Source organism: Amblyraja radiata, chromosome 15, assembly GCF_010909765.2.
Source record: "Amblyraja radiata isolate CabotCenter1 chromosome 15, sAmbRad1.1.pri, whole genome shotgun sequence".
NCBI lineage: Eukaryota > Metazoa > Chordata > Chondrichthyes > Rajiformes > Rajidae > Amblyraja > Amblyraja radiata.
In genome coordinates, this window is record NC_045970.1 from 27,575,296 (window position 1) to 27,590,837 (window position 15,542).

The window sequence follows — 15,542 nt, forward strand, 5'->3', positions numbered from 1 at the left end:
CCCAGGGATCAATCTCGTGAACCTACGCTGCACCGCCTCAATCACAAGATGTCCTTCCTCAAGTTAGCAGACCAAAACTGTACACAATACTCAAGATGTGGTCTCACCAGAGCCCTATACAACTGCAGAATCATGGCTTAAATCATGGCAGCGGCCACATTCCAATCGATCACATTCCAGAAACATCCACTCTCAAGATAATCAAATTCATTTATTTTTTTTGCACAATCATGTCATAAGAAGATAAATCATCTATATTTTGTGTTATTGTCTATCCATGATCAATATTTTCATATTAAATAACCACCACAGTACAGTTTTAGTCAGATGCATTGTGCAAAAAATAATGATTTTGATTATCTTGAGAGTGGTTGTTTCTGGATTAATTCCTGGTCTCTTATTGATGATCTTACTGTTAAAATCATTTTACTGATATCACAACAGGAGTGTCTAATCTCAGCAATTGTGCTAATATCTGATAAAGTTAGTGTGAAATGAGAGGGCTAAGACATGTATTAGTCCATTGAGAATTTCTTAGTTTTACTATGCATGCAGATGTTGCAAAAAACTTTCATGCGTGGCATTATTACAAAGCAATATTTTGTTTATTTTCAGCTGCGCACATTTGAATGCGTTTAACATTTCATTCCAGCTAATTTGCCTTGCTTTGCTCTGATTTTCCTTAGGAATTTGGTGCAACCAGAGCAATCAAACATTAGGTATTGCATTTGACATCCTTCATATTTTAATGCCTCAGTCTAAAGAAGGGTTGTGACCTGAAAGGTCGCATATCCATGTCCTCCAGGGATGTTGCCTGATGTTGCTTAGTTGTTCCCAGACTTTTTTTCCGCTGCATATTAAATGTAACCAGAAATCTCAAGTATCCTATTAAAGTATATTTTGAGATATTGATTGCTTTTTTAATTTTCAATTCTTCTAGATTGTTGTCACAGAATTCAAAGACCCAAGTGAGTTTTATGTGCAAATTCTCACTCCAGAAAATTTTGAGGCATTAAGAACAATTGAATTATCACTGAAGGAATCCTTTGCCAATATGAATAAACTAGATGATTATATGCCTGATGAAGGTGAAATATGTGCAGCAAACTTTTCACGGGACCAGGTAAAAAGAACGACAAATTTACAGATATCAAATAGAGCCAAAATCTATACATAACTAAAACTCTCATCTTGTTATCTTCCGGTTTGCATTGTTTTTACATTTGCGCAAAATAGCACCATGATTTGTAACCACCTTACACACCGTTGTCCTGTGCAGCAAATGCACCAAGTTTTACTCCGATCGGTGGTATATTTTAAGTTATTAAGGTTTAAAAATCTTAAAAGCTGCGCAAGGGCAGATTGGTCTCCTCCTCCGTCAGTCATGGCGGGATGGCGAAGCCCCTTCATGCACCATCACCGCATTGATTGGCCGCCTCCACTGTCAGTCACTGGCCGCAGCCTACCTTCCTGCCGGTGCGGACCGCCTTCCTGCCGCCCGGCCTTCCTGCCGGGGATGCCGATGCCTGGGCGCTGAGCCTGGCTCTGTGGGCCCCTCCGGGGCAGGCAAGAAGGGAGAGGAGCGACAACCTCGAGATCCTGGGGAGGTGAAGAGGGAATGTGAAAGGATTGGGGAAGGGGAGGGGGGAGGGGAGTGGGGGAGGTGAAGAGGGAGAGTGGCGGGTGGCAGTGGGGATAGAGGGAGAGGAAGGGGGATAGAGGAGGTGGTATGGGAGGGGAGAAGAGTTATGGAGGGAGGGAGTGACTGAGGGTAGGGCGAAGGAAAGGTGAGGGAGGGATTGGGGGAGAGTAGGAGAGGAGAAAGAAGAGGGAGGAGGGGGAATAGAGGGAGAGGAGGGCAGTGGGGAGAGGAGGGAGGGAGTGACAAGGTAGGGGAAAGGAGAGTTGATGGAGAGATAGAAGAGGGAGGGTGAGGAGGAGGGGGATGAGGGGAAATAAGTCGCAGTTGGGGGCTATGGGTGAGTGGTGGAATATTGCGTTGGGGGAGCGGAATGCGTTGGGAGGACCAGGTCTCTCGTGTGACAGGGACCCAACTGGTCACACTTAGTCTAGTATTTATTAAAGCCGAAACATTTTAAAGCGATTAGTGATATTAATGAGGTTTTATTCTTGATGCTTCTGCTAATGGTCATTACACATTTCATTTGAGTGGATTATTTTTCCATTGATATTAAAAGTATATAATAATTAAAAGTAAAAGGAGGTCTATTTCTCAAAACATTGGTCGTCAAGAGGGTTATTTTATTTATATTGGAATTTATTTCCAATAATTATATAATTTGTTCGGTTAGACTATATATCTGCTGCAAACAGATTGGTAACAAATGCTCATTCAGATGTCTTTTAACATGAACAAAAATAATATGCTTCCAATTTTTTTAAATTTGATTTAATTACCTGATGATAAATTGAGTAATACATTTTGAAAGGTGATGCCATTTGCTTTGCGATGAGCAGTTTTACATCTGAAATGTGGCGCTTGGAACTGCCTTACAAAGTGACCCTGTAGCATTTTACCTGCCTGCATTGAATAATGCAAGGTCAGACTGTATGTGTTTCTCTGGCCTTTGGTAAATGGGTTGTGTCTTAGATTAGATATTGTAGGAGCTCAGAATTGTCTGGGGTCTGTAACTGAAATGCTAATTAAAAATTATTTAAGTTTGTAACATAGGCAATCAAGATTTTTTGTACATTTTTTCTTTCAACTGTTTTTTGACTACAGAAATGGTATAGAGCATTAGTTCAAGATGTGAATGTTGCACAAAAGAAGGCAAATGTTTTATACATTGATTATGGAAATGGAGAAACTGTTCCACTAAACAAGATTCAGCTGCTGGACATTGAGATGGCTCTTTCACCACCTTGTGTAAGTTGTTGATTTCATATCTCGCCACTCATTGGGTAAAGAAGTTTCTCCTGTGCAACTCATTAGATTTTAAACATCTCAATTGACAACCTTTAGAGTGGTTCTTCCATGCTGGTAGAATTGCACTGTTTGTACCAAAGGCTGCATATTAGGTCAATTCTCAGCCTTTTCTTTTGAAGAGAAAATATCCAGCCTACTGTTTTTACTGATGGGTAACCCTTTTATTTCTGGTATTATCTTTCTGCAGTGTCTGTCTAAAGTCCTCTGTCCTTTTATAACACAGCAACCAAAATCATAACTGGTAACTCAAGTGTCTCCTAACTATATGTTAAGCATAACAGAAAATCACACCAGCTATTTTCTATACTAATTTTTTGAGAAAAAGTGTTGTACTGGTTTTATGTTTGTACTCCAAGATTCTTGTCTTTTTCTTCTACTTAATGTTTCAAGTGTATGACCATTATAATTTCCTTACAAAAAATAGGTTGCTACATTATGTCAATTAATAGCTCATAGCAAGTTTAGTCATATTTTGTGACTTATTGGGGTCTTCCTCACAGTGACAATAGCCCCCACCTCCAACTTGGTGTAATGTGAAAATTTATTATTTTCCAATCCAAAATTTAAATTATGAATCTTGAGTAACCTACAAAGGACTATCTGAAGGTAGACACAAAATGCTGGAGTAACTCAGCGGGTCAGGCAGCATCTCTGGAAATGCTTCCCTCTCTCCAGAGATGCTGCCTGACCCGTTGAGTTACTACAGCATTTTGTGTCTACCTTCGATTTAAACCAGCATCTGCAGTTCTTTCCTATCCAAAGTTGGACCACAAAGCAGGTAACATTGCAATTATGTGAGGACTACAAAGTGACTGACAATGCAAACTAGTGCCCATGTCACAAGATTTTGTTGTGGACTATGCAGGCTGTGTTTATACATGAAAATGCTTGACCTCCTTCAATCCAATGAATGGTTAAATATGAACTAGGATGTCAGATACTTACAATTAATTTGCACAAGCAATTGCATATCTGCACCAAACTGTCAAACAGTGTGCATTTATTCATCTATCTCAAACAAGAGTGCGGAGTCTATTGTAAAAGGTGGTAAAACGCTCTTTTAAAAAAAGGACAACGGGATTGAAATTTCCAGAGAGGAAGTTAAAACCCTTCCGACCGATTCAGCTGATGTGCTGGAAACATTTCATTTTCTTGAAAATGTGACAACGGTATTTAGTGATGGAAAAGAGAGATAACTCGCAGTTTGATGAAGTTGCAATATTAAAATATACACAAGTTAAGGATACTGAGCAAATACTGAGAGATTTTGACTTGTGAACAACTGAAGATGCTGAAGGAATAGGAGGGTCTAAGAGTGTAGACGATGGAACAGAATGGGACAAGGAAGAGATGTGTCCCACACCAGAGAGCTGGGACTTGGACAGCGACAAATAACAAAACTCGGGGTGCAGTACAAAAATGATGTGAAGAGGCAGAACAAATTAAAGTTACAAGACATTTTGGCCACTTTATGAAATATAGATGAACTTCCTCCATCTCATTTTTCAGTAAAGTTTGCCCCTAGACCAACTGGGCTCAGCAGGGGTGACACAGTGGTTCAGCTGGTAGACTAACTGCCCCACAGTGCTAGAGACCAGTGTTTAATCCTGACCTCGGGTGCTGTCTGTGTGGAATTACCACTTTCTTCCTGTGATCATGAGGTGCTCCGCTTTTCCCCAACATCCCAAAAATTTGCAGATTTTTAGGTTAATGTGGGGGAGGGAACATATTGCCCCAAATGGGAGTGTATGCGGAAATGGTATAGCGTAGAACTCACGTGAACAGGTGATGGATGGTCGGCATGGACACAGTTGGCTGGAGGGCCTATTTCCATGCTGCATCATCAGACGACTGACTAACATTAAACTGACTGGCTGGAAGAAGTTGAGGTGTTGATCTTCTCCCCTAGGATCAGGTAAATCCTTTATTGCGGGTTTGAAGGAAGCACTGTAGAATGCATTGGGTCATTTGGAGTTGGCTACCCTTCAAATTGTTAATCAAGCAGACCCTCCATGATATCGCAAACTGACCTCCTCTACCAGAAAAGTATGCCGTTTAACGTGTTCTAGCTTTCATTTTTTAAATTATTATTTTATCAGATGTTTCTGACTGAGGCATTTTACTTAGGAACACATTGGTATTGTTTTATTATTGTCATGTGTACAGAGACATAATCCAAGCAGATATTACCATGAATGAGTACCATAGGTCCTAATAGAGAAGCATCCCTTCCACTTTCTTTTAACCCGCAACAAATTAGATAGGAATGTCGGAATCCATCGTTGCATACGAGGTCTATTCAAGAGTCCGATAACAGCAGGGAAGAAACAGTTTAGTTTAGAGATACAGCACGGAAACAGGCCCTTCGGCCCAGCAGGTCCGCGCCGACCAGCGATCCCCGCACATTAAAACCCATTGGGACAATTTTTACATTTACCAAACCAATTAACCTACAAACCTGTACGTCTTTGGAATGTGGGAGGAAAGCGAAGATCTCAGAGAAAACCCACGCAGTTCATGGGGATAACGTACAAACTCTGTACAGACAGCACCCGTAATTGGGATTGAACCCAGGTCTCCGACGCTGTATTTGCTATGGCAGCAATTCTACCGCTGCGCCACCGTGACTGCCCAAATGTTCTTGAATCTTGCTGTACACACTAGAATCTTGTTGTTCAACCTTTTGTAGCTTTCCGACAGGAAAGGGAAGGAAAGTGAATGATGAGCTGTAAATGCCCCTTGATAATGTTGGATGCTTTCTCGACATAACGTGGTGTGGATAGCGTTGATGCCGGGGAGGCTGGTTCACGTAATTAGGCTGTGTTTAAGACTGCAATTTCTTGCAGTCTTGGGCAGAGCAATTGCCGTACCAAGGTGTAATCCCACTTAGATGCTTTCGATGTACGTCTGTAGAAATTGGTTAAGAGTCATGGAGGACGTCTGAAGAAGGAGAGGGTGTGCCTTCTTGGTGATGTTGTCACCAAGTCATTTTGTTTATGATGATTTGGCTTTCTTGAATGCAATCTTTGGACATGGATTCAGTGGTGGAGGCTCACAATTAAATGATTGTAAAAGAGGATTGACCATATCATTGGTTTGGTCTTTGGGAGAGTCATGGCATAGATTTTTCTTTTGAAAAAATGTTGCCAGTGGATTTGTGAAAATGTAAAACTCTTTGAAACCTATTTTCCATCCTAGGCAATGAAGTGCTGTGTCGCAAATGTTTCAAAGCACACTGGATGGGGTGAGGTGTGCATTTCCTCAATCAAGCTTCAGCTATTACAGAAGCCTTGCTCCATGACCATCGTCGAGAAACTGAGTAATGTTTCATGTACTGCTGTGGAACTTGTAATGCCTTCTGGTAATGTTATTTCCTTCCTTCCTTTCTTTACCTCTTAATGATGATTTAATCCAATGTTTTGTTTTTAAAGAGTATATTTGTGCTTGCATCCATTTATACTAGGTTTACATTATATTATAGGAAAATTGTTACAGCAGTACATCTTAGAAAAAGAGTATGCTTTGACTCAGAATGATGAAACTAACACTGCAAGAACTCCTGGTAAGAACCCTACTAAAGAAGTTTTAAAGCTTGCAATTATACCACATTAAGACGACCCAGAAGGGTACCTCTACTGATTCTTGGAAGAAGTTAACTTGTATGAGAGATTCAATTGTTATTTGCCCATCTGTTTCCCTGTTTCAACTGAAATATATTTGGTGTCTAATATTTTGGGAAGAACATTATTTCTTGTAACTCAATGCACAGACATTTTTTCACCCAGTTCTTATGCCAACTCTCTTAACTCTTTGTACCTGGTTACTGGTACTTCTGCCCAGAAAACTGGTTTTGCTGTCTGTTACTCTGCCTAAACCTCATGATTTTGAACCTTTCACAGGCATGAGATTTCTCAGCGGATTTTGAAATTCGTTAAAAAAGAAAATGTCTAAATTTCTGTAAATCCATAAATAGCTTTCCGCGAGACTGATGGCCGAGGACGGGGATTGGACGAGAAGGATGTCGGTCAGCGTGGGGGGGGGGGGGACATTATCTGTCAGCGCGGTGATTGGAGGACGGAGACCTCCGGGGGCGGGACAAGTTAGCCTGGTGGAGCGAGGCGCCGGGGAAGGGCAGTGGCACTGTGGGTACTGGGTTGGGAAAGGCCAGGGGCTTTGTCGGTATCAATCAGCGATTTAAAGCAAGTAGAGGGAGTGTGTGAGCCCTGGTGAGCAGAGGGGGTAGTCTCTGAGTGTGAGTAAAGGTGAGGGGTCGTCCCTGTGAGTGTGGGGGGTTCCCTGTGAGTGTGAGCAGTGAGGAGGTACATGTGTGAGCCAATTTGAGGGGTTTCCTGTGAGTGTGAGCAGTGAGGGGTTCCATGTAAGTGTGAGCAAAGGTAAGGGGGGGTCCCTGTGAGTGAGCAGTGAAGGGTTCCCCGTGAGTGAGTGGGGAAGACCCAATGAGAAATAAACAGGCAAGAAAACTAATTTCAAGGTACAATTATAAAAAAAAACCTCCATAAAGGAATCCTACCAGGGGGCAATGCCCCCTGGACCCCCATCGCTCATCCTCTTTTTTTCAGTTTTTTCCTGTCTCATGCCTGCATTCAGATAAATATCTTTTTGAAGGAAAATCATTCCACCTTTCTCTCAACATATTGGATGGAGAAAAATGCCACGTATTCTATACAGCCCTTTTAATTACCTAAACCATTAATATAAATAGAAAATAATGGTGGTCTTGATAACAGTCCATTGGACATGCAGTACATTTCCCCTGGGCTTTATAATCTGGTTTCTACTCGTGGTATATTTCCGAAAAATAAATAGTTGCCATGCTCTAGCTAGGTTCTAACTGGCATTGTATTTGTACTTTGGTACGCAGCCTCCTTTTATGCATTTTTGTAGCCTTCGAAGATCAATTAGTAGGACTGGATGTTACAATCCCTACGATTTCACTACAATTGACCTTCTTGGGTATGACCACTAGGTGAATTTGCTAACAATCAGACACATCTTCAGTTGTGTACCTCAACGTCACTGGGTGTTTCGGCCTTTTATCACAAGACACCCTCAGTCGAGGCAGGCCCACCATCAGACCTGGGTGCGTGTCTTATTGTTAGCCTCTAGGTGTGCAACCCAATTTTTGTTCATCCACCTTTTGTAAACTTACAGCAGTCATATTGATCTTTTTTTGTCTGAAGTAATCTTTTCGCAGTTCTCAACATTAAATTACATCTGCCATGTGTTAGACATTTTTTCCTGGCTGTCATGTTCTCCTGAAGTTTTGATTTCCTCTTCATTCTATACTGTATTTCAACAGTTTTGTGTCATCTGTGATCATTGAATCTGGTCCAAATTTTTGATTGTGATTTTGATTAGTCCTGGACAATATTTTTAAAACTATATTACATTTTATTCATTATGATTAATCGATATTAAAAGTTAATACATTGCTTCATTTAAAGATAAATCTGAAATGTGTTGATATTGATTGTTTTTAGGAAAAGATGACTTCAAAAAGCCACATAATAATGAGACGGAGCGCGAAAATAGAGAGAGCTCAGTTTCATTGGGCATTGAAGATGTTGCTGTCATTGTAACACATGTTGAAACACCAAGCAACTTCTTCTGTCAACATCTAGCTAATAGATGTGAGAAATGCTTTTCACCCTTGCATTTACTTACTTTGCTGAATGGAGTAATATTGCTGAAGCATTCATTTTATTCTTTCTTGTACCATGCGAGTTTGATTTTGTTACTCTGTATCCCATATCGCCATTACCGAATAAATGTCTTTGGTCCGCCTACAGGATCACCCAGTTGCCAACCATTTCAACCCCCCCTTCCCATTCCCATACTGACCTTTCTGTCCTGGGCCTCTATTGCCAAAGTTCCACAGTTCTCCATGTTTTTTCTCGATCACACCTTCCCTAGCCAATAATGGACCTACCAGGCAAGCCCTGCCTGAGATAATTTGTGGCCGTCCTTGGTTTGTACTGGTCTTTTCTCGCCACCAGCCTGTCACTTCCCCCTGCCCCCTACTTTCAGTCTGAAGAAGGACCCAGGCTTGAACGTCACCCATCCTTTTCCTCCAGAGATGCTGCCTGACCTACTGCCTTTGTCTACCTTTGGTATAAACTAACATCTGCATTTCTTTGTTTCCACATATCTTTCAACTGGTGATATCTGTTGCATTACAATAATTTGTCTTGTGGCTGAACAGAAGTTTTGCTGAACAGAATACCAGTCAATCAAAAGAAGATAGAAAATACTGGAGTAACTCTGTAGGCCGGTTACCATCTCGTGATTACATGTATAGGTGACATTTCGGGTCGTGACCATTCATTGTACCGTTAGGTTGTAAGCTATCCAAGTGGAATACGAAGTGCTCTAGTTTGCGTGTTGCCTCACTGACATTAGAAAGCTCAGGACAGAAGGGTGAGTTGGGGAACGGGAAGGGGATTTAATAAAGTCGGCAACTGGGAGATCCAGCAGACCATGGCGAACCAAGTGTTTGGCGAAAGCGTTGCCGGGTCTATGCTTGATCTTGCCAATGCAAAGGAGGCCACAGAGAGAACACTGAAGGCAGTAGATGAGTTTAGAGGAGGTGCACGTGAACCTCTGTCTCATCTGGAAGAAAGATCCTGACCTGAAACATCACCTATACGTGTTCTCTGGAAATGCTGCCTGACATGCTGGGTTTCTCCAGCACTATGTATATTTTTCTTGTAAATAAACATCTGCCACTCTTTGTGATAAAGGTATTGCGCTGTGGTTCCAGCAGAAGATTTAAATCAGTGCTCAGTAGGTGCATTAGAAATTTCTGTTCGAATTTTTGCTGTGTCCCATTGGTTTATTTTGTTTATCGATCTATGCAATTCTTGGGGTTTTTATTTGATAACAGCAATAAAATCTGGAACCACTTGTTTTATTATTGTTCATTGGCTACAGCAGTTTTGGCTTTTATTTGGTATCTATTAGCATATGCTAAAATTGTGTGTGCACACGCACAAATTCCCTTTACCCCTTGACTCAATTGCTTTTATAATGTGATTTGTGTATTACCCAAAGTATCTTGTTAGTGCAAATATCACACTACAACATACTGTGGCATTATTAAGAATGAAATATACATCAGGTAAGAAGTTGTTTCTTGTTGACGTGTAAATTTGTTTTTGATTAATTCCCAACAGATGAGTTTCAAAAACTACAAAAAGCATTGGTGGAATATTGTAATAACTTAACTCCTGTACAAAGTTTTAGACCAGAAATTGGAGAGCCTTGCTGTGCTCAGTTCACAGGTAAGGTGCTGGGAACCAAATCATGTCCATCTGGCACAAACTTATATCTTTGTTATAAGTTAATTCCCCTCAAATCCTGCATAGTAAAATTATTTTAACTGAAGAGATATTTGAGGAAATGTTAATGTAAAACAGGTTGTAGGGATTGATACATATTTTTTTTTAACTCATGAATCACCATGCCCTACGCATAGTTGATTTATACCACAGAATGGCCTTTTAGGTGAGCCATATGGTCTGTAGAGAAAGACCGGCTCTGTGCAGTGTGCATGTTGTGTATTTCAGGTGGATCTGACTTCTCACTTTATTTCTCGATTCAGTATTGAATCCAGGGACAGTTCCTAACCTTACAGAGCTAATGAGCTGGATGCCCAGTTTTTCAGATTTACAGCAACCATGGTTGACATGCAGTCAGTATTTGGGTTTTTACATTTTGTTATGAGTCTTATTGTGCTATGTTCCATTCACTTTCCTCAGACGTTATGTATTTGTAGCTTGTTGGGGGGTTGTATTTCCAAGCAAACACTATTTGGCTGCATTATCCTTGTTTCCCACATGGAGGGTACATGGAACAAGCTGTCAGAGGACATAGTAGAGCCAGGAACAATTACTACTTTTAAAATACATTTGAACAAGAACGTGGTTGAGAAAAGCTCAGAGGGATATGAGCCAAACAAAGGCAGATTGGATTAGATTAGATGGGCATCTAGTTCAGCATAATCGAGTTGGGCTGTAGGACCTATTTCTATGCTATATTCTATTAATTTGAATGTACATTCATGCCCGTGTATACTCATTCTGTGAGTATACCAACTTGTGTTCCTGTTTTTAATGTTTGCCAAACAATGTTCTTTATTGAGATAGCAACACAGGTCATTTATTAATAATTAAGGATAGTTATATTTTGTTTTTCTTGTGAGCTATTAACCCCATAGATTTTCAATTATTAATTGGTCTTGTCCAGTAAAGATTACTCTTGATTTGAATTTGGGGGAAAAATAAATTAAATGGCATAACTAATGGATCATAATACTACTGGATGGATACTATAATAATTAAGTAAATACCTTGTGATGCAGCTGATTCTTTTGAAGATTCTTTTCAAAAAAATGATAACTTGAATTTATTCAGGGTATAAAGGATTCTAAGGGGAACCAAAAGAAAATTATAAAGGCCCTGTTAAGCAATCTTTTGGACAAATTGTTGCAAGGCTTTTATAATTTAAATGCAGTACACAATTTTGTACGTTAAAATAAATTGAACTTGTGAGGAACAATGCTTCATTGAAATGCATTAAAAGATACAAAATGTAACAAGAGTGCAATTGAATCAACAGATGTAAATAAGTTAGAGAGAAATTTTGCAGCATTGAGATTTGCTTCATGAAGAATGCTTTGGTGGAGACAATGAAAGCTGTTTTCTTTTTCTTGTAGAGGATAACCAGTGGTACAGAGCTGCTGTGATTGGTTACTTCCCTGAGGATATTGCCAGGGTAGGATATGTAGATTTTGGAAATTATGAAAAGCTCCATTGCAGTCGCCTACGTCCAGTCCATAAAGAACTGTGGGAATTGCCAAATCAGGCTTTGAAATGTGCTTTGGCCGGTGAGTATACAATATCAGACTCGGTGATTGGATAAGCAGTGTTTAAGAAAGAACTGCAGATGCTGGAAAAATCGAAGGTAGACAAAAATGCTGGAGAAATTCAGCGGGTGAGGCAACATCTATGGAGCGAAGGAATAGGTGACGTTTCGGGTCGAGACCCTTCTTCAGACTGATGTGGGGGTGCGGGAAGAAAGGAAGAAAGGAAGAGGCGGAGACAGTAGGCTGTTGGATAGCTGGGAAGGGGAGGGGAAGGATGGAGAAAGCAAGGACTACCAGAAATTGGAGAAGTCAATGTTCATACCGCTGGGGTGTAAACTGCCCAAGCAAAATATGAGATGCTGCTCCTCCAATTTGCGGTGGGACTCACTCTGGCCAAAGAGGAGGCCCAGGACAGACAGGTCGGATTTGGAATCGGAGGGGGAGTTGAAGTGCTGAGCCACTGAGATCAGGTTGGTTCATGCGAACTGAGCGGAGGTGTTGGGCGAAGCGATTGCTAAGCCTGCGCTTGGTCTCACCGATGTAGAGCAGTTGACACTGAGGATGCAATAGATGAGGTTGGAGGAGGTCCAGGTGAACCTCTGCCTCATCTGGAAAGACTGCTTGGGTCCTTGGATGGAGTCGAGGGGGAGGTAAAGGGACAAGTGTGGCATTTCCTGCGTTTGCAAAGGAAAGTACCAAGGGAGATGGTGGTTTGGGGGAAGGGACGAATTGACCAGGGAGTTAGAGAGGGAGCAGTCTCTGTGGAAAGCCGAAAGGGGAGGAAATGGGAGGATGTGGCCAGTGGTGGGATCCCGATGGAGGTCGCGAAAAATGTGACAGAAAGTGAGGACAAGGGGGACTCTGTCCTTGTTACGAGTTGGTGGATGGGGTGAGAGAGGAACTACGGGATATAGAGGAGACCCAGGTGAGAGCCTCATCTATAGTCGAAGAGGGGAACCCCCGTTCTCTAAAGAATGAGGACATCTCCGATGCCCTGGTTTGGAACACCTCATCCTGGGTGCAGATGCGGCGTAGACGGAGGAATTGGGAGTAGGGGATAGTCCTTACAGGAAGCAGGGTGGGAAGAAGTGTAGTCCAGAGCCATGGGAGTCAGTGGGTTTGTAGTAGATGTTGGTCAGTGGTCTGTTACCTGCGATGGAGATAGTGAGGTCGAGAAACGGTAGGGAGATGTCGGAAATGGTCCAGATGAATATGAGTGCCGGATGGAAGTTAGTGGTGAAATTGATGAAGTCAGTGAGTTCTGCACGGGTGCTGGAGGTATCACCAATGCAGTTGTCAATGTAGCGGAGGTAGAGTATGGGGATAAGGCCACGGTACGCCTCGAACATGGCAGGCAGGTATGGGGTCCATGTGCGTGCCCATAGCTACGCCTTGGATTTGGAGGAAATGGGAGGAGTCAAAGGATAAGTTGTTGAGCGTAAGGACCAGCTCCGCTGGGCCGAGGAGAGTAATTGTAGATGGGGATTGGTTGGTTCTGCGGTTGAGGAAGAAACGGAGAGCTTTAAGATCCTCCTGGTGGGGGATGGAGGTGTAGCGTGACTGGACATCCATGGTGAAGATGAGGGAGTGGGGGCCTGGAAAACTGAAGTCATGGAGGAGACGAAGAGCATGTGAGGTGTCTTGGACATAGGTAGGGAGGGATCTGACCAGGGGGGATAGGATAGAGTCGAGGTATGTGGAAATAAGTTTGGTGCGACAAGAACAAGCAGAAACAATGGGTCTGCCAGGACAGTGAGGTTTGTGGATTTTGGGGAGAAGGTAAAATCGGGCCGTGCGAGGCTGGGGAACTACGAAGTTGGAGGCTTGTGAGGGCAGGCAGTCGGAGCAGGGTACTTTGCTATTTCATGTAAATGTTTTCTCAAGCAATTTTGCTTCTTCAGATAATCGAATAATTGATCGCCAACGTAAAAGTTCATATCATTACAATTGTTATAATTCATTCAGCAAGATTGGTTTCAGAAAACACTCATTTTCTACATGGTGAAACTAAAATGTATAAATATACCCTTTATTAAAATCTGACAATGTGCACTTTAACCACATGTTATTATTTCTATTGTAAATCTCAAATTGTGGAGTACAGAGGCAAATAAATAAATGATGGGTCTTTGTCCCAAACATTATGGAGGGTACTTTGCATAGGATGTTAAATAATTGTTACTAATTTTCTGTTGAAAAGTAAAACAGTTAAAACAGCCATAATTAATCAGAAAGCTGGGCATAACACAGAATGCCAGTTCATCATTTTTAATTGTGAAAGTACGGTTTTGAAGCTGAATATCAATAGTTGATATCTCTTCCAACTAGAATGTGGTACATGACTTTCAAATCAAATGCTAAAATGTTTAATTTTAGCATGACCTTTCTGCAAAGCTTCTGAACCAAATGCACTGTAAAATTTGCAACTGCTCAAAGTGACATGTGGAGGATGTAGAAAATATAGAAAAATATAGTCATGTAAAAATCCACTTTTCAGTAATGTAACTTAACAGTTTTTTAATTAACTTTCAGCCTTGAAATTATCATTTATTTGGGAGTCAAAGTTCTTAATATCAGAAAATAAGAATGATAACAGATCCAGATTAAGTTTAATGTGTGGTGAAGTTTTTAAATATCAGGGCATATTAGCTCTCTCTTAAAAAATATAATTAGCCAGGGTCTTTTACAATGCATAAACGTAAGTATCCATTGCCAGGGAATGGTCAAAATTATTTTTAAAAATGCATTACAGGCAATCAGATGTTTCTGAAAGGACAAGATATTAAGCAGTTTATGTGAAGAGAAATAAGTGAGGTTAAAATGAATGTCAACATTGGATTCATTTTCTTCATAAAATGATACCTGCAAAAGAACACCTAGTTTCAGTATGAACTGATCCTACCCAAAACTGACAGTTTGTTTTGCTTCTTGGGAAGGTCCATTGTTTCCTTGAATCCATAATATACTGTCTGTTCTTGAAATTGATACATTTAGTCGACATTTCTAATTTAGAATTGTCTCTTTTTAAATTACGACTAATAATATTCTGCTGTTTTGCTGAGGACGCCAAATGCTCTTTCTATTTTCAACTCTACTATTGCAATAGCCTCCTCTTGGCAACATAAATGATAGTTACATGATCAACTGTCAATATTGCATGCTACATAATTGCAGTGTATTGTCTGTTTCTTTAGGTGTAAAGCCTTTACATGATAATTGGTCTTTGGATTCTATAGTAAGGGTGAAAAATCTGGTGATGAATAAATGTCTAAAATCCAGAACTGTGTCAAAGAAAGAGAATTGCGTATTTGTGGAACTTTTCGATGAAACAGCAAATCCAATTATTAATATCAATGAACAGTTGATTAAAGCAGGATTAGCTGCTAAAAATGTGGAAAAGCAAATAAAACCCATTTTGGAAAACAAAATGTTGGTCAGAAGTAAGTTATTTTAATATTTCTGAAAGTTGCTTTGTTTATTGTTATATCACACAAATATGAAGTGGGACTTAAGTAAGTTTAAAGACTGTTTATTACTTTTGTGCTTTCTATGTTTGAGGCAAAAATCCATTGGGTAGTTGATATAGATGCATAAATGTACAAACAACTGAAGAATGTGCGTAGTTCTTCATTTACATAGTGAGAGATGTAGGCTTAACTAAGTAAAATTATACATTATTATTAAATTGATACTATTATTAACCATGTATTG

General features: G+C 40.6%; 1 protein-coding gene across 1 annotated transcript in view; it reads left to right on the plus strand.

Moving 5' to 3' along the window:
* tdrd1 (tudor domain containing 1) overlaps positions 1-15,542 on the plus strand; it is a 50,145-nt gene that overhangs the window by 17,359 nt on the left and 17,244 nt on the right. The window contains exons 8-15 of the mRNA XM_033034459.1: positions 941-1,123; positions 2,744-2,887; positions 6,146-6,308; positions 6,429-6,509; positions 8,449-8,598; positions 10,141-10,248; positions 11,682-11,852; positions 15,026-15,271. Of these exons, the coding sequence (XP_032890350.1) occupies positions 941-1,123; positions 2,744-2,887; positions 6,146-6,308; positions 6,429-6,509; positions 8,449-8,598; positions 10,141-10,248; positions 11,682-11,852; positions 15,026-15,271 (1,246 nt within the window). The remainder of the gene's footprint in view (positions 1-940; positions 1,124-2,743; positions 2,888-6,145; positions 6,309-6,428; positions 6,510-8,448; positions 8,599-10,140; positions 10,249-11,681; positions 11,853-15,025; positions 15,272-15,542) is intronic.